Source organism: Panthera pardus, unplaced genomic scaffold (genome assembly GCF_024362965.1).
Source record: "Panthera pardus isolate Hobbes unplaced genomic scaffold, ASM2436296v1 HiC_scaffold_11, whole genome shotgun sequence".
NCBI lineage: Eukaryota > Metazoa > Chordata > Mammalia > Carnivora > Felidae > Panthera > Panthera pardus.
The window spans coordinates 9,955,319-9,980,536 of NW_026526666.1; the positions used below are offsets into that span (position 1 = coordinate 9,955,319).

The window sequence follows — 25,218 nt, forward strand, 5'->3', positions numbered from 1 at the left end:
AAGAGAATAAAGTTAGAGATCGTTCTGAAATATGAGTTTGAGAAATATAGATTTAAAACTTATTTTATTAGGTATCTTTTTGTTTATTAATTAGTAAAGTTCTAGTTTTGTTGGAAGTAATTACATTCTAAGGGGACAGAGGGATTGTGAAACTATCTCTTTTACTTGTTAAAATACAGAAAATCATTCTTCTTTTAGGGTTATGCTTTGCTACTCTGCAAATTAACCGGTTAGTTTGGAACGTTTTTATTTTAATGAGTAATTACAGCCATGTCTTAGTCCTGAGATGCTTTATTAACCAGTTTAAGGGTGTTTTTTCACTCTATTCTGGCTTGTTTGCTCTCGTATATCCAGCCCTACCATAATACTTAGCATTTAGTGGGTACTCAATAAATTTGTTGAACAAATTAATGGATTTTTGCTTTTTTCTAATTTAAAAAATGGTAAAATAATGTTTAAAGAATTTTACAAAGCATCCTTAGGGGCACCTGGGTGGCTCAGTCGGTTAAGTGTCTGACTCTTGATCTGAGCTCAGGTCTTGATCAGGGTTGTGAGTTCGAGCCCTGCATTGGACTCCGTTGGCCATGAAGCCTACTTAAAAAAAAAAAAAAAATCCTTAATTCTAGCACTCACACGGTTCATTCTTTTCGGTGCCATTTAGTCTTCATTTAATCATGTACATACTTTCACATGGTTTTAGTTATTGTGAATTTTCAATTTTGTATTTTTAAAGTTTTTCCCCTGTAAGTCTTAAGATAGCCAAATAAAACATTGCATTATTTAGTACAACAAAAAAGTCTCCTTTAATGCTGGATGGGGACTGAGGAATACTATCCTGTTCTCAACAACTACTGTTTCACATGCCAGAATCCCTCAAAGACCTTTCTTTTCCTGTTGCGAGGCTCAATAAAGTGGAGGTAGCTTAATAGTGCCTCGAATTTCCTAAAGGGAGTTTAAATAATCCAAAACAGAAAAGATTGCTAATAGAGGAAGTTCTAATGGCACATTTCCCGGTTTTCTTCAGGATTATTTCAGACTAATTTTGTTAACAATTTTTTTTATGGAACTTCTGTCTTCAAACAGAGATGATATACTGATTTTGAGTTGCTCTCACTCCGCATGAGACAGTCTTAGGTAGGTTTGTACCCACTGAGGAGAGGATTTACGCAAGCTGAGATGTGGAAGCTTTCTCTCGAACAGCTTGTCTGTCAGGGACAAAATGCCACACTCACAGCGTGGCTTCCTGAAACAATGGCCTTTTCCAAGGCACTAGTTGGATAGTAGAATGCCTTCTCTAGAAATGGTTCTTCAGCCTTTCGGCCCTGAAAGTTATACTGCTGCCAGCAAGGTGGCTGATTTTACTCTTTTTCTGTTCCTTATAGTTTACTAGCATTGCCTACAGGGGATATTGTGCCAACTTCCTGGTCAGGTGCTCCTCATGAGGGCCACTGTGCTCCTGGATCTTATACAGACCAATACTCAGTCCTGAAATCAACAGCACTTCCCTTAGTGGAGGTCAGCACTTCCCCAGCCCACGGAGAGACACAGACTGTCAGAAGCAGCTGACTTTGCTTCATCCAAAAGAGAGTTTGAGGTGTATATGGCAGACATAAGATTGCTGAATAAAAAAGCCTTCTCTGATGAACAGTAATTTTCCACAGATCGCATGGACAAGAAACTTTGGGGGAGAATAGTGCAGGCAGAAGGTGTCTTAATTCCAAACGGCGTCTGTCTCCCTTTCGGACCCTAACTGAACTTCGCTGAGTTCATTTGGGACAGGAGGAAACAGAAAGGATCGACAGGGCCTTTGTGTTCATTGAGGAAATGGGGAGAGGCAGACCCCATTCCTAAGACCTGTAATTCTGCCTTTTCTCTAGGAAGCAAGAAAAAGGGTGAATTTGACTTAAAGATGTTGGAGTGGAACGGTGTCAGAGCTAAGCAGGCCATGTGTTATGCTCTGGTTAGCCTCTTGTTTGTTAGCACTTGAATTGTAACCAGGTTCCTTCCTCGAGAAGGAAGGCGCTAGGGCCCTGGAGTGATGATGGCTTTGTTGTGTGACCACAGAGGCTGGTTGCGTACTAATTTCCTCTAGGGCTTGTGATGAAGTCAGTTAACCACAGCCTTCAACATGCTCTGCTCTGGAGGCAGCAGTGGCTTCTTGGTGGTATCTCGGCCATGACATCCACTTGACATGCCCTTTCTTAACCCACTGGTAGACAGTTTCTCTTGCCCTGCAGCATGGACCAAAGAGAAATTCTGCAGAAGTTCCTGGATGAAGCCCAAAACAGGAAATCTAACAAAGAGGAGTTTGCCAATGAATTTCTGGTGAGTCCTACGTGTGACACTCTCAGGGTGGTTACACAGACTGTTTAACTGACTAGGATGGTCCAACTCTCATAGACCACACTGCTCTTGGGATAAAGTGAGTATCAGGCCTTGCAGCAGGGGAAGAAGGGAGGAAGGTGACCTAAAAGTTCGACTTTCTTGAGCAGTTTGTGTGTTTTAAGTATTCTGTCCAAAACCCTGTTTTAAATACTGTGTTTGCTGGTTCTTGGAGTTTGACCAAGATTCCCACGGAAGACATACATAATTCCAGGTGTATAAACATTCCTATTAATTGAACATCTGGAGTCCCTAGGTATCCGAGTTGTGGTTTTTGCTTCAAATGACTACTTTTAATTAACATTAAGAGGAAAGAAACCAAGATTAACTTCTCATGGAGCATTATGTTTTTAGCCTCCCCACGGAATCCCACTCGGATGACAAAGGCTCTTGAGAAGCACCGAAACTGCCTGCTGCCATATTTCTTTATTGTTTCTTTTCCTTTTCTTCTAAGGAGAAAAATGAGAATGCGTGTTTTTGCTGTTAAATAACAGGGTCTTTGGAAGCTTCTCTTGCGTGGAGGGGTAGAATGGGATGAGGAGCAGAGACAAGTGAGGGATGTGGGGAAATACAGGTGCCAGCTGGCCTAGGGCCGACTGGATTTGATCTGCCAGGGGAACCCTGCATCTCCTCTGAGGGGACTGTGGTGATGGGTGTTGAGCCCTGGGCAGGCCTCGCTCATCCTGTACCCAGCATGTCCGATGACATAGGATATCTGATAGCATTATGTATTTTGGAATACTTCCTTCCAGCTGGTGTTTCAGGGCTTTAAGAACTTGAAGGCTTGGCTCGGCTCTTCAGCTGTGAAGGAGTGGGAAGAACAAGGGAGTTGAAGCAGAAAACCTGAAATCAAATCACGATTCTCTTGTCCACCAAATTATCAGCTCTTTGATCTGTTCCTTCGTTTCCCCAAGTCTTTGTTTCCTAACTTCCAAAATGGGGATGATCATTCGTGGCCTACCTGTCCTCACAGGTTGTCGTGGTGATTAAATATCAATGATAATTAAATGCGCTCCTTCATTCCGTAATATGTAGTGAGCACCCACCGTGTATCAAGTTCAGTTCTAGGCACTGAGGGTATAGCCGTGAACAAGACAAAGCCTCTGTGCTCATGGAGCTAACATTCTGGTTCTGGAGGGCAGATGTGAAAACACTCTGTAAAGTTTGGAGTGATTAGATATCATGACAGTGATTCTATGTTATGACAGAAGCCCCTGTGTCAACTCAACTTGGATAATATTGTGGCATTGTGAAAAATGCGCTCTCGGTGCCACTGGCCAGGCAGTGTGAGTCCCTCTAAGTGGAGCCACCAGGGAGGGAGGTTAAGGGGGAGGTCCTGGCCTGTCTTTGTAATCTCCCACCAAGTTATAGCAGCCACCTCACCTCCTGTTTTCTCTGCCTCTAGCCTTGGCCCACCTTCAATCAATTTTCCATTCAACAGCCAAGTGATCTTCTAATAATACAAATCTGGTCATTTTTCCCTGCTTAAAAACACTGTATAGTTTGTATTTTTTTCCAGCTGTTTGAAATTGTAAAATATAAGACACATTTAGAAAATTACATAGAGCATGTGTCAGTATAATTATGAAGCAACCACCGCAGAGGTCAAGGAATGGAACATTTTCGGACCCCGGAAAACCTCTATATATGGCTTCTCCATCAGGTTCCTTACCGCCACCCCCACCCCCACCCCCATCCCCACCCCCACCCCACCCTGCCCTGACGAAGGAATAATCACTATCCTGACTTTTATATTAATCACTTCCTTGCTTTTCTAGCTCTTGGTTTTAAGGACCTTGTTTTTGGGTGGTGATTAAGTAGAACCTCACTGTTCACTGACTCATGTCCTCCAGTGGAAAAACAGAGTCTTGCCCTCAGCCCCACCTAAAGGTTCAGCTGAGATACCAGAGACATTCATTTTTGGGGGAGCTGGGTAGTGGTGAATGGGTTATTTGCTTGCTTGGACAAGGTAAATACTGTCTTTAAATTGAAGGACTTTTCATCTGGTCATTTCCCCCTTCCTACCTTAAGCCCCTTAATGTATTTTCCCAGGATTGGATGTTTTTGAGGTTGGATCCCTGATTCTGTGACCCAAGGCCACTGCTAGCCTAAATGGTGGTTCCTTTGTGGGAATTATCGAAAGTCATCTCTGGTTCCAGGTAGACAATCTGTGCCCCCTGCCCCCTGCCAGGTCAGTGGCTCGGATTTCGGTCCACACTTCCCCCTTGGCTGTGTATCTCTGGGCAGAGCACATAGCCTTGCTATGACAGCTGAAGACAACACCATGCTGTGTGAGTCTTTTCCTGAGCCAACACTAAATCCGATCACATTTCTGTAGTGGAAACTGCGAAGACCATTCCTATAAGGTTTTCATGCATTCATCCACGTGTTTACTGAGAGCTTACTATGTGCAAAGCATTATGCTAGATGCTGCACTATGCAACGCAGTGCTCCATGCTTTGGTGGGGTTTATCTCCTAAGACATCAGAGGATGTCTTAGAGAGGCAAACATTAAACAGCTGATTACTCTAGGAAATATTTAATTGTGATAATCTTGGTGGGGTGTCAAGGAAGCATCATATTCATTATCATATTTACTACTCATTAAAAAGAAAACATAACCCATGACATAGTTATGTTCTCTATGATGAGGAATGTCCTCTCAGAGGAGGAAACTGAGGCTCTGAGAGGTTAAGTGATTGGCCTAAGCTCACTCAGCTGTTCAGCCATAGACATGAAACTGAATCCAGATCTATCATTTCAGAGACTGGGAAATTAATCCTTGTGCAATAAGTGTCTTGCTTCAGCCAGTAACACCGAACCCCTCAAAGGATCTAGCCTGAGGGTAAGTCCCCAGTTAGTATAGTTTCTACACAGCAGAGACAGAAGTATGCAACCACACTACTGAAAATTTCTTTTTTTTTAAATTCTTAATAATTCCTCTATATTTGTAAATGTTTATTTATTTCGAGAGGAGAGGATGAGAGAGAGAGAGAAAGAGAGAGGGGGCCAGCTGTGTGTGAGTGGGGGAGGGGGAGAGAGCGAGGGACAGAGAGAATCCCAAGCCAGCTCTGGCACTGTTAGCGGAGAGCTGGACTCAAGGCTCAATTCCATGAACCGTGAGATCATGACCTGAGCCAAAATCAAGAGTCAGACGCTTAACCGACTGACCCACGTGTGCGCCCGTAAAAAATTTCTTAAGCATAATTAAAAAAAAACCACCTTGTTGTTACTCTTATGAAACAATATTATTGCAAGTTAAAAGAAAATAAATTCACCATAGTACCAATATCCCAACAAATACAGTCTTTTTGGTGTAGAAATCCTAGTTCTTATATACTTATATACACTTATATACTGCCTTTTACATTGTTGTCATTATAGCATAGATACAATTTTGTATTCTCATATTTTCACATAACGTTACACAAAAACTATCATGTTAATTAAAATCTATATTTACAGCTTCTGATGCAGCATGGTGTAATGGAAGCATAATACTCTGAATAATAGCTAATACTTCTATAGCTCTTAAAGAAATTGTTGTAAACACTTTTATGTATCACTTCATTTAAACCATTGAGGAAGGTACTGTTATTATTTCCATTTCATAGAGGAGGAAACTGAGACAGAGAGGTCAACTGACTTGCTGAGGGCCAGGTAGCTAGTAAGTGGTGGAACAGAGATTAAAGTTCAAGTGGCCTGCTCCACCATCTATATTTGTAACAACTGTGGAATCATATACACCTTAGTTTGAATTCAGGTTCTATCATTAGCTGTGTGACCTTGAACAAAGTCGTTAAAAAGTGGGAACAAATAAATAGTCACATTGCAGAATTGCTGTGAAGAAAATGGAGAAAATATATGAAATGCCTGACATGTAGTAGGCACCCAAGTAATTTAATTTTTTCATACACTGGACATTTAGATTATTTCTAATTTGTCATAATTATTATTATTTTTTTTAATGTTTATTTACTTTTGAGACAGAGAGAGACAGAGCATGAACGGGAGAGGGTCAGAGAGAGAGAGGGAGACACAGAATCTGAAACAGGCTCCAGGCTCTGAGCTGTCAGCACAGAGCCCGATGCAGGGCTCGAACTCACGGGCTGCAAGATCGTGACCTGAGCCAAAGTCGGACGCTTAACCGACTGAGCCACCCCGGCGCCCCTAATTTGTCATAATTATTGACATAACATGCACAAGTATGTTTGTCCATGTGATTTTCCCCTTCTTTTGGTTTATATCCTGGGCTAGATCCACAAAGGTGTCATTACTGGGTCAAAGAGTATTAGCATCTAATTGGCTAAGTAAAGCCAAATGTATTTTTCAAAGAGCGCTTCTAATTTGCAAAGTCTGAATTTATCATCTTCTCTACCACCTTCCTAGTCTTAGTAACTATAAAAGAAGATAAATAAATCTTTTTGACTGCCTACTGTATGTTAGGCAATAAGTGGTTTACCATATATGATCTTAATCACTACAACAACCCCAAGAGGAAAATATTATCTTCATTTAACCCATAAAATGGCAAGGCCAGGATTGAAACCTGTGTGATTCCAAAACCTCTTAACCTGTACACTGCATCATAGCATGCTTTTTTTTCTTCTGATTTAATTAGTGTAAAATAAGACTTTGTTATGTTAATTTTCAGAGCCTCAAAAATATTCAGCATTCTTTTCATTTTCTTTCTTTCTTTTTAATTGAAGTATTGCGAACACACGGTGTTACATTAGTTTTAGGTGAACAATGTACTAATTCCACAGCTCCATACTCCACAGTTATTTTCAACCTGCATTTTCTCATACAACTTTTCTGTTCATCCACTTTCAACAATAGCTAACACACGGAACTGTGTTCCAGCTTCTGTGCTGATGTGTTTCACAAACAAAACCTCATTTACTTCCCGAAGAATCCTTTACAATGGCTAACAAAGTCCTGCGTGGACCAGCCCTCAAGTGCTTCTCCAGTTCTTACAGCATATTGAGTTTCTTGTCCTTGTCATGCTGCTTCTGCCACAGGGCCTTTGCACACATGCTGTTGCCTCTCCTTAAATATTCCCCCATATTCCTCTTTACCTAGTTAATTAACACTTCATAATTTTTCAGATCTCAATTTGGCGACCATTGCCTCAGAGAAGCCTCTCTTGACCTTCCCAATAGATCAAATACATAACACATTCTCATTAGCACCGTCATTTTTTTTAAGTTCCTTTTTTTGCCCCCACCCTCATAGCATTTTTCATAGTTCAATTTGACATCTATTAGTGTGTTTATTCGATTAATGTCTGCTCTCCCATTAGACTGAAGCTGTACAAAGGCGAGGCTCACATTTGGTTCCGCTTGTCTTGGTGTCCTCAGTGACCGGCACCAGCACACGTTTGGCAAGTAGTAGACCCTGAGGAACAGAGAGGTTAAACAACTTGCCTCAGGTCATGCCCTGCATTAAGTGGTGGAACTTGGATTTGAAATAAAGCTATCTAACTGTTGAGCCTGTGCTAGTAGCCCTTCCTCCGATCCCTGACTCTATTGCCCCCAATTTGTGCATTAGTCTTAACCTTTTAAACTTAAAAAAATGACAGACTATAACATATATACAGAAAAGTACTTTAAACACACATATGCAATTTACCAACTAGTGATAAAGCAGGCATCCATACGAGCTCCGCTCAAATAGAGAAACAGAACATTGCCTACACCTCAGAAATCCCTTGGGTGTCCTGGACCACATCTCCCTCACCCCCCACTGTCAACCCCTGCCAGAGTGGAGGTAGGTGTTGCCCTGAAATGGTGATGATTTGTATTTATTTTTTATCCCCTTCACCTATTTCGCCTATCCCCCTCCTCCCCTCTCCTCTGGCAACCACGAGTTTCTCTTTATATTTACGAGTCTGTTTCTCTTTTCGTTGCTGTTTGTTGTTTTGTCTTTTAAGATTCCACATCTAAGTGAAATCATATTTGCCTTTCTCTGTGGGATTATTTTCTTTGTTTTTCTGAGTAGCTTTAAGATATATAGATATAGATATAGATATAGATATAGATATAGATATAGATATATAAGCTGAACAGTAGGGATTAATTTTACCTGTTTTGGAACTCTATGTAATGAAATCATGTTATATGTATTTGGCTTTTTTAAAGGCCTTTTTTTCTTTCACTCTACATTATATTTATAAAATCCATCCATTTTGTTGGATGTAGCCAGGTCTTGATTTTTTTTTCTAGTACTTTTTATGAATTCCATCAAGGTCGAATAAATGCAATTACCAAACTGTTGGGATCACAGAGTGCATTGAGCGAGGTCACGTACTCACTTAAGAACTGCCTTGGATCACCACCATCCAGTGTCTTGGCTTTAGTTTTGCAAGTCTAAAAATTCAATTTTGTTACTATGCCCAGAGTTGATCATCAGGATTAGGCATACATAAGAAATCCACCAGAAACAAGATTGCCAATGTATTAATTTTTCAAGGAGACAAATCACTGTGAGAATAGAAGTTTGCATTGACTGACAGCATATCCTATAGTTTGGAGAAAAACTTATGTGAGAAGCCAACCATAATCAGAAAGTTGCCTGCTGAGCAGAATGATTTTGGTGGCCTCAGCTGTGATGGTGTGGTCTCCACCTCCTTGTCTGAACCCTCAGGAGTGGCCACCACTCTTTCCTGGACAATTCTAGGGACAACAGTGACAGTGTTGGGCATCTTACTGGTCTTTTAGGCTTAATGAGGACCATCCACTTCCATTAGCCCATTCTTTATCAGATAGATTACAGTTAATAGGCATTTCCTTTGGCCAGTTACTGCAACTGATTGTGGTTTTATGATATGTACACTCCAGCCATTGTATTAAATATGGGTCAAGGCTTGGTTATATATATCACATGCTGGTCAATTTGCTGCATGTCTTTGTTTAAAACTCCTTTGATGTACCTTTCCTTTACTACATTGGAGGTAGTTGAAGCATCTTCATTTAGAAAGCATGTGTAAAGGGGAATCTGGGTGGCTCAGTCAGTTGATGTCTGACTCTTGATTTTGGTTCAGGTCATGATCTCACAGTTGGTGAGTTTGAGCCCCACATTGGGCTCTGTGCCGATAGCGTGGAGCCTGCTTGGGATTCTGTCTCCCTCTCTGTCTCTCCTCACCCCTCTTTCTCTCTCTCAAAAATAAATAAATAAACATTAAAAAAATACAACCAATAACATTTAACCTATCAGATGGATCTATACTTAAAACATTATAGTCCTAATGTTGGTCAGAGTTCAGAAATATGCATTGGTGTTGTAACCTTTCTGGAGGCAAAATTTGTATACCATATTTTGTAGTATTTGATAATATGGATCAAAAGCCTTTAAAGTGGGCAAATTCTGGGTGCACCTGGGTGGCTCAGTCGGCTAAGCATCCGGCTTCAGCTCAGGTCATGATCTTGAAGTTCGTGGGTTCAAGCCCCACATCAGGCTCTGTGCTGACAGCTTGGAGCCTGGAGCCTGCTTCGGATTCTGTGTCTCCTTCTCGCTCTGCCCCGCCTCCCAGTCGCACTCTCTCTCTCTGTCTCTCAAAAATAATTAAACATTAAAAAAAATTTTAAGTGGGAAAATTCTTTGACCACTCCTGAGAATTCATCTGAAGGAAATAAGGAAAGATATTTTTATAGGTTTTGGCTACCTATAAAAATATTGTTTAGAACGATGGTTTAGGAAGATCAGAAGCAACTTAAAGGTGCAATAATATAAAGGAACAGGTTAAGTAATTTATATTACACTCCATAGTATGGAATACTCTGCCATCATTTAAAACGTATAACACAAATTCATAAGTAAAAAGAGCAAGTTGAAAACCCCCATATACAGTGTGATCCCATCTTTATTACACGGGTAGATAAAACATTGGAATGTAATATAAAATCTTAAGAATGATTAAGTCTGGGTAGAGCGGGATATTAGGTGATTTTTAGAATTTTTTTTTACTTCTCTGTATTCTAAAATTTCTTCAATGAATATGCCATTACTTTTTTATTTAAGAAATCTGTATTTAAAATTTTGCTTTAGTGTTTGATTCCATTTGAAACATAAAAAGAAAAAAAAGGGGGGGGTGAATTTTATGTCTCTTAGGGATAAGGTATATTTGCAGAAAAGGTAAATACTATATTCATCAAATACAAAGACGTATTTATTAAATATGAAGGATTCAATGAGTCCTAACAGAAAGAACATACCCAGTTCTAAAGGCCACGGCAATGTTGGTTTGGAATACACTAGAAGTCAGACTGATATGGTAGCAACTTCTGGAGACTGATCATAGACCAGAGAAGGCATGGATACATTAGAACTGAATATATCTACTTCTATATTTACTTGTATATAAATAAATACACTCATGAACATAGTTCCTCCTGTAGGAGCCAGTGCACAAACATGTGTTGAATTGAAACTGATGAGGTTTTGGGGTGATGGGGGTTCTTGGGGTCTGGAGCCGAAGTCAAGAAAGAATTCTTGAGATGTCTTTGGGGCAAAAAGGTGATTTTATTAAAGCATGGGGACAGGATCCGTGGGCAGAAAGAGCTGTGCTGGGGCTGTGAAGAATGACTGGTTTTACACTATGGAGCTGGGGGAGGTGAAGTCACAAGGGAAGCCTCCAGAAGGACTTTCATAAGCTAAAGAAGGACTTTCCTAAGATACCTGAGGCCTTGCTATTGTCAAGCTCAGGTTGTTTTCCCTCCACTAAGGCATTAACATTAGGACGGTAGGGGGTTCCTGCAGAAAAGTTCTGCTCTGTATTTGCCTCAAGTATTTGCCAATGGGCTGCAGGTTATAAGGACACTGAATTTTACCTGCCGTTTCCTCCTTGCCTTCGTTCCCCACATCACTATGGAGGGGAGGGTGATGTTGGGGCTCCAGGAAACAGTCTACAGTCTTCTGGAGATTAAGCTATTGACAAGATTGCTTTTTTCTTGTAATTTGCTAAGATATTTGTAAACTGGTGGAGACCCATGTCCTGTATGACTAGGACCTCTATCAGTTGGCCATTTGTCTTTCCTTTCCTTTGTCCTTGGGCAGCCAGGAGTGCCTGAGGAATATCACACATGTTCCACCTGGGGGGGGGGGGGGTGCACTAGCTTGCACTTTGTCCTCAGCCCGCCCCCTGCTCCCTCATCAAAATGATTCATTTATGTGAAACAGCCTATCCCTTGAATACACTTATCAGCATTTTTTCACTTTTGTGCACATTAAGTTGAATTTTTTTTTTTTTTTTGCTACTATTGATGTGGTTTTGGAGTGGTGGTAGGGGTCCAGAGCCAATGACCAAGAAAGAATTCTTGAGATGTCTTTGGTGCAAAAAAGTGATTTTATTAAGGCATGGGGACAGGGCCCGTGGACAGAAAGAGCTACCCTGGGATTGTGAGGAGTGACTGATTATATACTTGGGAGTTGGGGGAGGTAAAGGCAAGGGGAAGTTTCCAAAGGTATTTTCATCTGCTAGGATCCCGGAGGCCTTGCTATTGTCAGGTTAAGATTGTTTCTCCCTCTAGCAAAGCATGCACATTAAGACGGTAGGAGGCTTCTAGAGAAATGTTCCACTGTGCCTGCCTCAAGTATTTGTCCATGGGCTGCTGGTAATAAGGAAATTTAATTTTATTCACCATTTCCTTCTGTCTTTGTTTCCCACATCACTACCACCAGAATAAATATATCGCATCACTTCTAATTTCTCTCAACTCTATACCTAGCCTCTCACTCCACATTTTCAGTTATTCCCAGGATTTTTTTTTAATCACACTTTTTGTCATAGCCTCACATTTTAAGTATCTAAAGTTGATCTCCTTGGTTTACTCACCCCACTTTGGCTATTGCTTATCTACCTGCTCACTTAGTTGACTATTGGACAGCAGCCAAATCCCCACGTTTGGCTGGCGAACTGGAGCGGATTGGAGGCTTGGAATAGATCATACTGACTTGTAGTTGTAGGCATTGGGGAACTACCTTGAGAGACAGCCCAACCTGATTCCCCCTCTCTCATCTAGCACAGCGGGGGGTGGGGGGGCAGATTTGATTTATCCGGCTCTGAAATGTAACTTATGCTATGTCTTCTATACCATGAGGAAGTCCTCCAAGGCAAAGATATTCTGGTCTTGTGCTTTCTTTTTCTTTTTCTTTCTGTTCTCTTTTGGGAGTGACCCTAATCCATTTATTAGTAATTAACTTACTAGTCAATGAGAAGTACCTGAAAATGGCTCTGTCCTGATTTCTACTTTTCCGGCCAGGACCTCAGTTTTCCTGTCTTGAAAGGAAAAAGATAGTATAGACCATAAACCAAATGCACTTACTATAAGCTTATCAAGCTTACACAGAATCTCGTTGATCGTGTGTTTCAACCAATCAGGGCCCAGGAGGGATGCTGGCCCCATTTCTTGTTCTCTCAGCAACTTTCCCCCGATTTCTCTTGTTGGTACTGTGAATGCATATCCCAGCGTTGCGGTTGGCAGAGAAATGCCTTCTGCCTTTGACCAACCCTTTCTCCCTCAACTCCAACCCACCCCCATGGCCATACTTTCTCTTTTATACCCTTTTGCTGTCTACTCTCAAGGCTCCTCCTTTTCTGGTGAGGTGGATCAGTTCTTCCATCCTACTTCCGCTCTGTTTTGTTCTCTGTTGGGGGTTTCGAGCCCCTGGGTCTGGTAGGGAGAGTGGGGGAATTAAAAAAGGCCTTCACAGCGGTCTGAGCTCAAGGTAAGATATCTAAAAACAAAACAAAACAAAAAACAAACAAAAAACGACAAAACCCGACTTTCACACTTACCAAATTAGCCATTCCATAGGCATTTCCTATGTGATGTTTTGCTAAAAGAGCATGGTCTCCTTAAGTCATCCAGCAGGATGACTGCCGGAGGAGGAGGGATGAGTGGGAAGAAAAAGTCATCCTGTTCCATTGTTGAAGGCGGCAATCAAAGGAGCGAAACTAGCACAGGCTGATGAACGCACGTGCGCATGTGTGCACGCAAATACACAATGTCTCACACACACAATCTTTATCTGTGACATTTCACCAAATTAACAGAGGCGCATCTTACCAAGAAAAGGGCTTTTTGCTTCTAGCATTCTCCCGAGAAAACATTCCACAAGCAGGCAAAACAAAACAAACAAGGAGAAACAGTGTAACAGGCACTGTCCATGCACGGGCTCAGTTCTGGAGATTTCGAAAAGGAGCAGTTCTGGGACTTGACATCTTTTCAGCAGCTCTGGAATCAGTGGCAGCCTGAAAGTGAGCATTCTTTAGTGGATAAGAGCAGAGACAGCTGAAAAAGTTGGTGTAACTTGAGTGGAAATTAAAAAAAAAATTTTTTTTTTTTTTTTTGAGAGCTTGCACGTGTGGGGTGGAGGGGCAGAAGGAGAGGGAGAGAATCTTAAGCAGGCTCCCCGCTGGGTGTGGAGGGCTCTGCAGGGCTTGATCTCATGACTGTGAATTTAACTAAGGACATGCCACAGGCACATGGGAGGCTATAAAAGATTTCCACTCGGGGTGCCTGGGTGGCTCAGTCAGTTAAGCGTCCGACTCTTGATTTCAGCTCAGCTCATGATCTCACAGTCGTCGTTAAGATTGTTGTTTGTTTGAGGGGTCAGCTTGCAGTTTGGGTCATATATATATATATATAAAAAAAAGACTGCTTTTGAAATTTTGCTATATATAGAGAGAGATTTTATTTGGCTTAAGCTCCATTTCTACTTAAAGTAGCCCTGTAGTAGCCATAGAGAAGGTAAACTTTTAATATTTGACGTTTGTGTGGAGCATATAGTTTGTTTTCAAAAAGGCATTGGCTTTTAAAATATTCACTAGTTTCACCTCTAGGTTTTAGTTATTTGTGGCTCAGCTGCAGTTAAGTGTGATCTTTTCACTTCTCCAAACTGAAGCCTGCTGACCTTATGCTCAGGGGCTCTGTCCTGAATTGGACGTAGTTCTAGAAGATGCTACAAGGGCAAAAGCGGACTGTTTGGGCAAAAGAGAAGGAAAGGTCTCTACAGAGAGAGATTCTTACCTCTTTTCTCTAGGAAGATTTAATTTTTGGAATTTTATTACAGTGGCTGAAAAGACAATCCACTAAGTACAAGGCAGACAAAACCTATCCTACAACTGTGGCTGAGAGACCCAAGAATATCAAGAAAAACAGATACAAGGATATCTTGCCCTGTAAGTTTTTGTTTCTCCCTATAAATTTGTACCTTCTCCCAAATTCAGTCATTCCTAGTTTTACCCATTGCCTGCTGTTCCCAATCCTGGGACAATGCTTTGACAAATGAGTTTGTACTCTATACAACCACAAAAGAACATTCACTCACTCACTCACTCACTCACTCATCAAACACTTTTGCACAGCCACTATTCACATGCTAGTTTCTGACTTACGGTAAGTCCTCTAAGTCCTTTTAGTTCTAATATGTCCATCTTTCGTATTATAGATGATCATAGCTTAGTAGAGCTGTCTCTGATAACCTCGGATGAAGATTCCAACTACATCAATGCCAACTTCATTAAGGTACACCCCATATTCTATAGTCTTCTAGGTACCTTAAAAGGGGTCGGGATACTAGACCATATTTCTTTAGGTACCTAAGAAAGAGGTGGAGGGGATTCTAAACAAGAAGAAAAGGATATTATCTGTAGTCATCCCATATAATTTCTGTTCCCCTTTAGGGAGTTTATGGACCCAAAGCTTATATAGCCACCCAGGGACCTTTGTCTACAACTCTCCTGGACTTCTGGAGGATGATTTGGGAATACAGTGTCCTGGTAAGGGCAGAAATGCTTTTGTTACTATATTCTCTAGTTTTTAGAGATGGAGGGAGGAGGGTATCAGGGTATGTGACTGAGGTTTCCTTTGTATTAAAATCAGTGCCTTTTTGGGTCAGTCGCTAAAATTTCAGTGTTCAGGCACATTTTTGTCAAAATCACAAAGTCACCTTTACCTCAAGGAAATGAAAGTTCTCATCTTGACAGGCTCATTTGTTAACAAGAATTTACCGATTTGAATAGAGAAAAGGGAAGTAAGGACAGAAAGAAGGGTAGGAGCAATATTTTAAAATTTATCAAGATTTCTGTTTTCTTTTTTTGTTCAATAACAAGAAAAAAAAAACCAGAAAAAAACAATGACTCTGGGACCCGTGTGTTAACTGCTTTTTCTAACTGTATCAACGCTCAGGTTTCTATTTATTTCATCCCCTCAGATCATTGTTATGGCGTGCATGGAGTTTGAGATGGGGAAGGTGAGTTAAAGGAAAGAGAAGGGGGAAACTTGGTTGCAGAACTTGCCTTAAGTGTGCCTACGTAAAAATTATTCTGGGATGCCTGCGTGGCTCAGTCAGTTAAGTGTCCGACTTCGGCTCAGGTCATGATCTCACGGTCTGTGAGTTTGAGCCCTGAGTCAGGCTCTGTGCTGACAGCTCAGAGCCTGGAACCTGCTTCAGATTCTGTGTCTCCCTCTCTCTCCGCCCCTCCCCCGCTTGCACTCTCTCTCAAAAAGAAATAAACATTAAAAAAAAATTATTCTCATCTTGCTAGCTTTCAGTTTGGGAATGCCAAATGACTCTCAAGTATTTTTTATTTACCTCTAAGAACTCCTTTTGTCCATTTGCCCAGGCTCTATATTTTTAAGTAAAAAGAAGGTATGCTTTTAAAGTAACAATTCATCTTCCCATTTTTATTAATCAAGCATCTTAAATGGCAGTCAGCACTTCTAACCCTGTGCTGTCCAACAACATGACATCCACTAGCTGCATGTGGCTATCAAGCAGTTGAAACATAGCTAACGTACCCAAGGAACTATTTAATTTAATTTAACTTTATTTTATCATTTTAATGAGTTTAAATTTAAAAACTCAGTGTTCCAATTCAGTGATTGGAGAACTTTAAGCATGATTTGAACAACTTAGGTACGTGAATCTTTTTCACCTATAAATTTTATGAACTCTAAATGGAAATTAAATGTTCCGATGAAAATTTAGTGGATTAATTGAGATGTACTGTAAATATAAAATGCACACCGGGGTCTGAAGACTGAGATAAGAAATGTCAAATATCTAATATCTGTTTTATCCGGATTACATGTGTTTTGATCGGACTAAGATATATTATTAAAATCAATTTCATTTTTGATTTTTGAACGTGGCTATTAGAAAACTTAAAATTGAGTGTGTAGCTCACATCTTGTTTCCATTGGAGAGCACCTATCTTACCTACTGTTGACATTCACAGTTCAGTGAAAACCAAGGAATTTGGGGTTTCACTTTGCTCGTGCAGCTTTGTTTTAGTAGAGGTGATTTCTGTTAATCCTTTCGAAATAGAGCAGTCCCCTCCTTACTCGCGTGGGATATGCTCCAAGACCCCCAGTGAATGCCTGACACCAACAACAGTAACGAACTGTACATGCACCATATTTTTTCCTATACGTACATACCTATGGTGAAGTTTAACTTGTAAACTAGGCATGTTAGGAGATTAACAACAACAATAATAAAATAGGACAATTGAAGCAATGTACTATAAGTTGTGTGAATGTGGTCTCTTTCTTTCTCAAAATATCTTATTGTACTGTACTCACCCTTCTTCTGATGATGATGTGAGACGATCAGATGCTGACACAAAGGAAATGACGTAGGTGTTTGTGATGTAGGGTTAGGCTACTACAATACTTAGTATTGCCAACAATACATCCCAGACGGTAGGTACCCGAAAGGCTGAAACTGGTAACTGTAACCATGGAAAGCAAAGCTGTGAAGGGGGGGGGGGGGGGGGGGGGGCTACTGTACTGAAAATGCCAGATCCCTATTTCTACTTTTTCAGACTTCTAGGAAGTCTGTAATTTATATATCCTTTAGTGTTTTCCCCGTCCTTGGAGATTCCAGACCACCATGATGTTGGGGGCGAAGCCCAAGGGGGTAGGACATTGCTAACGTAAGGTGAAGGACACAGAACCTGTGTCTCTCTCATTGAGAGTGGGTTTTGTTACCTAGGAGAGACTAGAATATATGGAGGGAAATCATTACATTCTGTTTTGTGTAACAGAAAAAGTGTGAGCGCTACTGGACTGAGCCAGGAGAGCTACAACTGCAAGTTGGTCCTTTCTCCATATCCTGTGTAAGTATGATGGCTGCTTCCATTGCGGCTGAGCAAATGCTCCAGGATCTACTTTATAGAGACTAGTTTTTGAATATTAGTCTTTGAAGTAACTACTATTTTAATTTACTTCTTAGGAAGCTGAAAATAGAAAATCTGATTACATAATCAGGACTCTAAAAGCCAAGTTCAATAGTGTAAGTATAGAACAGGAGTGGTAAACTCAAGAGCCTACAGAGACAGAGGTAAAAACATGTATGTGGGGTGCTTGGGGTGGCTCAGTGGGTTAAGCATCTGACTTTGCCTCAGGTCATGATCTCACAGCTGGTGTATTCAAGCCCCAAATGGGTCTCTGTGCTGACAGCTCAGAGCCTGCAGCCTGCTTTGGATTCTGTGTCTCCCTCTCTCTCTGCCCTTCCCCTGCTCATGCTCTGTCTCTCTCTATCTCTCAAAAATAAATAATCACTAAAAAAAATAATAAATAAATTAAAAAAAACATATGAGGGGTGCCCGGGTGGCTTAGTCGGTTGAGCATCCGACTTCGGCCAGGGTCATGATCTCATGGTTCATGGGTTCAAGCCCCACATCGGGCTCTGTGCTGACAGCTCGGAGCCTGGAGCCTGCTTTGGATTCTGTGTCTCCCTCTCTTTCTGCCCCTCTCCTGCTCATGTTCTGTCTCTCTCAAAAATAAAATAAATATTTAAATAAATAAATACATACATACATACATACATACATACATATGTATGTGTCTCAGGCTGGGCATAAGACAATGGGGAGTAGTTGGGCCTTTGATGTATATGCAAAAGAGACCTTTGGTGTAATCTCTGCTCCCCAATCTATTACACACGATGGCACACATATAAACTGATAGTATCTGTAGGATGAATAGAGGCTGTGCAGTGAGTAGAGACTGGGAATTGAGAGCTCACGCTGCCCAGTCTCTCTAAGGCAAAGGGGTTTAATATATCAGCATGCCTGTGACCCACCTGAAATACACCAGTCGTAATATCTATCTCCTCTTGTGTGTGAGTGGGGCAGATAGGGACAGACCAATAGTCAGTGACCTGAAATCACTTTTAATTGTTCTCAAAAGGCATGTGGGCACCAGAGGCCTATAGGAAAGGAAGCAGCATAAATTGCCAACAGGACAGAGATGCTACTTAGGAGGTCAGAGTAATCTTGTGCTAGAATGAGGTGGGGTCCTAACGCTGAACCCTCCTTTTATTCTGGCTATTTTTTTTTTTTTTATAGGAAACTCGAACTCTCTACCAGTTTCATTACAGGAATTGGCCAGACCATGATGTGCCTTCATCCATAGACCCTATTCTTGAGCTCATCTGGGATATGCGTTCTTACCAAGAGGATGACCATGTTCCCGTGTGCATTCATTGCAGGTATGATGCTGTTCTTTGAACTTTCTACCCAAAACCAACCAAATGTCATAGCCTGGCCAGGACTCCTGCTGAAACTGAAGGAAGACTGACTTTGTTGGAATTTAAGCTGGTACAGGCATGTAGGATATAGGCTCTTGATACTCGTCTCACTTTCTCCAGTTGATTAGAAAGGAATGAAGCTGAGACATGAAAGTGATAGGAAGAGAAAGGTCGGTAGCAGAAACAGACCATAATACAGTCAACCTGAGCATTAAAGTAGTATTTTCTGACAAGTTACTCGAGAACAGTGCCGCTCCAGACACCCTTGCGGGTGAGAAGTGGCCGAGGATCTGTCCCGAGGCTCAGTGTGTGCATGTGGCAACCAAGAGACGTGCTCTGGGAAATGGGCGGTTTAGAACGTTTTGTTGTCTCTCGGTTACTTCTTCCTCAATCTGCTGGTGAAATTTCCCAGCTACTGTCAACAATCCAGTCTCTGCAACTGTATGTGCCACTGTGATCTTTCCTTTCAGTGCCGGTTGTGGGAGGACTGGTGTTATCTGCGCTATCGATTATACCTGGATGTTGCTAAAAGACGGGGTGAGTTTCTCTCCACAGGCGCTTCCCGTTTGCCTACCCTGTTACATGCAGACTTAGGAATTGTTTGGTTCTTCCAAACACCTATTTCCATGACTCCTATTTTCTAGAATATTCACTTGAAGACTCACTTTGTCAGATGATTAAATCAGTCCCTAAGTTGGTGGTCCTCAAAGTGTGGTTCCCAGAGAAGCAGCATCAGCATCACTTGAGAACTTGTTAGAAATGCAAAATCTTGGGCCCTACCTTGGGTGAACGGAAGCAGAAACTGGAGGTGCGGGCCCAGCAAGCTCTCCAGGTGCTTCTGATGCTTCTGAAGCGTTTGAGAATCACAGCCCCAAATTACACAGTTACCCTTCCTTTATCCAAATGGCTGTAATGGATGGACTCAATCTATCCCAATCAAGCCTTGTGTTCCAATCTATAAATCATTTAAAAATTTTTTTAAAAATGTTTTGTTTATTTTTGAGAGAGAGAGAGAGAACGAGAACACGTGGAGGAGGGGCAGAGAGAGGGAGACACAGAATCCTAAGCAGTCTCCAGGCTCTGTCAGCACAGAGCCCGACGCGGGGCTCGAACTCACAAACTGTGAGATCATGACCTGAGCTGAAGTCAGTGCCTAATGGACTGAGCCACCTAGGTGCCCCTAGAAATCATTTTCTTAAAGTCTAATAATAGGAAGTGAGAAGTGTGAAATATGGGCTTTAAACCTATCTGCCAACTTCTTTTATTTCATAAAATTCTCATATTTGCTCACCTACCCAGTCTCCACCTTCATTATATGTTTAACTTCAGACATCTGGTCACCCCATGTGAAATCATTCTCAAGAGTTTCTTCAGTCTTTTCTGGGGAAAACACCAGGCTCTAAATCATGACACAAGTGAAGAGAAATCTCATTCATTTTAAAGACGCATTCTTTTTCTGATATGATCTTATGTTAGGACAACAGATGCCATGGGGGTAACAAGACCGTGAGAAATAATTTATTAACAAAGCTAGGAACAAAGGAATAAGATATTGTTTCTCTTTATTTGATAGATCATTCCTGAGAACTTCAGTGTTTTTAGTTTGATCCAGGAAATGCGAACACAAAGGCCTTCATTTGTTCAAACTCAGGTATGCAACTATTGTGAATGGATGGTAACGTGTCTGGGTCTTCCTACCTCTCTCGGTTTCATAGTAAGGCATCCCCGAATAGCTGATTTTTAGCTATAACACCAATTTGCTACTAAGTGCATGAGTCCATTTGCATTTCCTCAAACTCTGAATATATCAATATTTTTCCTACATCCCTGGCTTGGGTCAAATTCCTCTCATTCCTTGTATTCTACTGTCTGTGCAAAAAATGTGAAGAAACTCAGTAACTTTATGTTTCTTACAAGGGATGTTGAAAAAATTCAACAAGCTCTTTGACGTACTCAAGATATAATACCTGGGTCAGGTTAACTTGCTGGTTTGTAGTAGTGATTCATTTCTGAAACCAGAGAAAATCAGAGACTTGTAATTTCTACTTCAGGAAGTGGTAACAGAATCTGGGGAATGCATTTTATATACTCATTTTTTGATTTAATTAAAAATAAAAATAAAATCAACCATAATCCTATCACCTAGAGGTAGCCACGATTATTGTTCTATAGTCTCTCCTGATCCTTATTGTGTGCAAACTTAAAAAACATAATTACAATCATACTATACATATGATTATATATATGTATCACAATATACATGTATTATATATACGGATCACATATATATGGATCACATATATATGATCACAATATTATATGCATCACAATACATTATATGTATATATGTATGTATGTACATATGTATATATGTATCACGATATTTTAATCCACCCCAAATTACTCATGCCCCTTCATTCCATTCAGATGCTCTTCCTCGGTTTTGTCCTCTCCTCTCCCACTCAAGCTCCGCCTCCTCGTTGAAACATTCCCAGCACAGATCTCTCACTCTCTACGATGTTAATTTCACCCAGATTTCCACGCCAATCGTTTTACCCACATTTCTAAATAAATGGTCTCCATCTTTAAGATGGAGTTTGGCATTCCTCATTCCTTATTCACCAAGCGTTTACTGATATTTATTAAGCAACAGACACTTTCACACAATTTGTTACAACTAATTTTTGCTGCTTAAATAGCAAGACCTTCAAGTGTTTAAAGCACTTACAAAGTGAACTTGCACGTAGATTTGGAGGTAAAATAATTGACAGTGACAGTTTAGATATTTTCATCTAGCATTTGTGAATGGGAGGGAAAAAATGAAGAGCTATTATAATATAAGCCTTCTGTTTGGCCCACACAGGTTTTCCACTAATAGCTAGTGGAAAAAAACTTTTTTTTTTCATGTGTTGACTGTAGGTGTTTCCATATTCAGCTTGTAAGGGAAAAAGTTTCTGTGAAATGTAAGCATTGGCTGGTTTAGTGCTACCAGACTTCAAAGAAGGCTGATCCCTGTAAATGTATAAAGATTCCAGGAGGTTGCATCCTAGTTGTCTAATATCACACTGTGAAACTGCATCAAGAAATACAACCATACCCCATTTCAGAGAAAGTTCATTTTAGGCCTACTTGTAAGAGTCGGAAGACAGCCGAAACGATTTTAAGTTAGCCTTCCCATGCTGGCACTATCAACAACTAGCTGAACACATACCTCACCAGTTGTAGCTGCTTTTTCTGACACCACGCTAACCAGGAAATAACCACTGTAACCAGCTGGGTGCTTCCTGTCTGATTTTTCTCTCTTCTTAAAAAAATAGAAGAGTGTACCAATGGATGTGTTGGGTGATAGACTCTACTGCTCTCCTGCTAAAATTGTAATTGGCAAAGGTTGTGCTTTATTTGTACAGAGTTGTGTAAAGTGTCGGGGAAACCCTGTTTAGGCTCTTTCAGATGAAAAGTAGATACAAAATCAAGTGCTTGATCAAGTATGGCGGCAGAAAACTCCCCACAAACCTTGTAATTGTGGTGGTCTCATTTTCTATGGTGAAATCCTTTTACAAGCACAAATTTCCAAACCCTTCAGTGCTCTACGTCGCTTCAGTATCTCTGCTAGGAGACCGTTTCAGCAGCTTGATCCGAGTGTACTAAACTAAGAGCCAGAAGATTCAAGTTCTAATTCAAGTCTGGACCTTACTTCTGAATGACCTTGCACAGTGTGAACAGGAATAACAGGCTACCTACTTTACAGATCAATTGTGAGGGTCAAGTTTGAGAATACATATTGAAGCCATCTATCTACCCATCAACCACAATTCTATCTAACTTTTTCTGGAAAAGATGAAGGTAACTGACAAAAAAAAATGCATCCAGGATCCAATACAACTTTTAAAATGTAAGCAAGGAAAATAGAACTGGAGGGATGATGGTGGAGAGAAAGATAAGTGAGAAGGTGGAGTAGAACATAAAACATGCTGGAAGGCCCTTCCTTGTATATTTAGAGGTAGACGATCAAATATTTAGCTGCGTTTAGCAGCCTAAAAGCGCTTTGCAATCTGAAATGGGCCACACAAACATAAGGGCACTACAATTAAACTACTGTCGATGATCTTCAGATCTGCTACACTAAGATTTGACTGACGTGCATACTCCCAAACTCTGGTTCTGTATTTCACCAAGTTTTTTGTTTGTTTTCCCTTGTTCCGGTTTGTGATGCTCTGCAGGAACAGTATGAACTGGTCTACAAGGCTGTATTAGAACTATTTAAGAGACAGATGGATGTCATCAGGGGTAAAAAGTCAGGAACAGAGGTAAACATTAAACTTGATATTTTGTCTCTCTTTTTTTTTCATCTTTGATTTTGGTCAAGGGATCTCAGATCAGTTGTCGAACTTACCTAATGATCCACTGTCACAAGTAAATGGGACATGGGGTGCGTGGGGCTACGCTGCCGATCTCCTGTGGAGAAGGACAAATTAATTGAAGTACTCCAATGTAGAAAATGAATCTCTTGGTTCACCTATGGTATACGATTTTCAGCGAAATTTAGAAACCATAGGAGTGAGTGACAGGGCAAGTGTATATTCTCTTTCCACGTAAATAGCTGTGTGGCCAGTTAAAAGTGAGAGTGACAACCCTAAAGTGAATTCAGAGTTGAGTACTGATGTGAATTTTCAGGTTCTTCTAGCTGCGTTTTGATTGCGTATGCCTCATCAAATTTTGTGAATATTTTAGAGCATGTAGAGGATTTTCAACTGAAGGTCTTAGGTATAAAAACAATTATGATTTAACCAAATTCCAGTTAAGAAATATTGAGCATTCTAGGATATGCTATTTTGATCTCATCATGAAAATTGAGAAGTCAAGTACTTGTTCTATATAGTCACAAAGTATTAGGTTCTGAACAAACTTTAGGAAGACAAAATTACTGTTTTACCTTGCAAGGGTATATTTAGTTACATATACATATTAACTTAATTTTTAATATTAAAATTTTTTTCAACATTTATTTATTTTTGAGAGAGAGCGAGCGAGAGAGCACGTGTACACACAAGTGGGGGAGGGGCACAGAGAGAAGGAGACACAGAATCTGAAGCCAGCTCCAGGCTCTGAGCTGTTTGCATACAGCCTGATGTGGGGCTCAAACCCACGAACCGTGAGATCATGACTTGAGCCAAAGTTGGAAGCTTAACCAATTGAACCACCCAGACACCCCTGGATTCTTAATCTGAAAATATTCACTGAGGACCTACTGTTATCACAGTATTAAGAATACAAAGTATGTAAGACATGATTCTGATGGTAACTCCTGTCAGTTGAACGCTGAATCATGATGGGGAAAGGAAAGAAAGCCAGAAAAACTGTTGAGGCTTGAAATGGACTAAGTAGTCCTATTGTTAGTGTCAACTTCAAGGAAAAACAATGTGGTAGAAGGACATGGAAATAAGAATATAGTTTTGTTAGAAATTGCTACTTGTATCCTGTTTATGTCTACTTCATTGGCTAGTATTCCCAGGTTAAATGATAGAGGCGATTATGGACAACCGAATTTTAATGGCAAAGATTCTCATGTTTCACTATAAAGTGAGATGCTGACTTGGAGACATTTGTTTGTTTGTTTATACCTCTTAATCTATTTCACCCTTTCTGCCACAAGCCTCCCTTCTGGCAACCACCCAGTTTTTTCTTCTCTATAGTTAAGAGTCTGTTTTTTGCTTATTTATTTTGCTTTTTAGATTCCCCATATCAGTGAAAGCATAAGGTATTTGTCTTTCTCTGTATGACTTATTTCACTTAGCATAATACTCTCTAGATCTGTCCATGTTGTTGCAAATGGCAAGATTTCATTCTTTTTTGTGGCTAATATTCCATTATATATATATAGTAATATATGTATTATTGCATGTAGCTGTCCAGTTTACACACACACACACACACACACACACACACACACACACACACACATATATATCTCACTTCTTTATTCAGCTACGGATGGACACTTGGGCTGCTTCCATAATTTGGCTATTGTAAATAAAGCTGCCATACACATAGGCATGCATATATCCCTACGAATTAGCGTTTTTATATTCTTTGGGTAAATACCCAGTAGTGTGATTACGCGATCAAATGGTAGTTCTATTTTTAATTTTTTAAGGAACCTTCATACTGTTTTCCATAGTGGCCACACCAATTTATATTCCCACCAACAATGCACAAGGGTTCCCTTTTTGCCACAACCTCTCCAACACATGTTGTTTCTTGTGTTTTTGATAGTAGCCATTCTGACAGGTGTGAGGT

General features: G+C 40.6%; 1 protein-coding gene and 1 long non-coding RNA gene across 3 annotated transcripts in view; one reads left to right on the forward strand and one right to left on the reverse strand.

Moving 5' to 3' along the window:
* Positions 1–2,085: 2,085 nt before the first annotated feature.
* PTPN22 (protein tyrosine phosphatase non-receptor type 22) overlaps positions 2,086–25,218 on the forward strand; it is a 59,403-nt gene continuing 36,270 nt past the window's right edge. The window contains exons 1-11 of one of the 2 annotated variants that reach the window (XM_053891003.1): positions 2,086–2,325; positions 14,455–14,563; positions 14,833–14,909; positions 15,068–15,163; positions 15,598–15,636; positions 17,435–17,506; positions 17,623–17,682; positions 18,740–18,882; positions 19,392–19,458; positions 20,495–20,572; positions 23,142–23,228. In XM_053891003.1, coding sequence (XP_053746978.1) covers positions 2,239–2,325; positions 14,455–14,563; positions 14,833–14,909; positions 15,068–15,163; positions 15,598–15,636; positions 17,435–17,506; positions 17,623–17,682; positions 18,740–18,882; positions 19,392–19,458; positions 20,495–20,572; positions 23,142–23,228 — 915 coding nt within the window. In that variant the 5' untranslated portion in view covers positions 2,086–2,238. The remainder of the gene's footprint in view (positions 2,326–14,454; positions 14,564–14,832; positions 14,910–15,067; positions 15,164–15,597; positions 15,637–17,434; positions 17,507–17,622; positions 17,683–18,739; positions 18,883–19,391; positions 19,459–20,494; positions 20,573–23,141; positions 23,229–25,218) is intronic. The other variant, XM_019457893.2, reaches the window with a different exon arrangement.
* Positions 11,707–13,621, reverse strand: LOC109272083 (uncharacterized). The gene is made up of 2 exons (XR_008418045.1): positions 12,943–13,621; positions 11,707–11,990 (listed from the first exon to the last, which is right to left on the reverse strand). It is a non-coding gene; the product is annotated as an uncharacterized LOC109272083 (long non-coding RNA).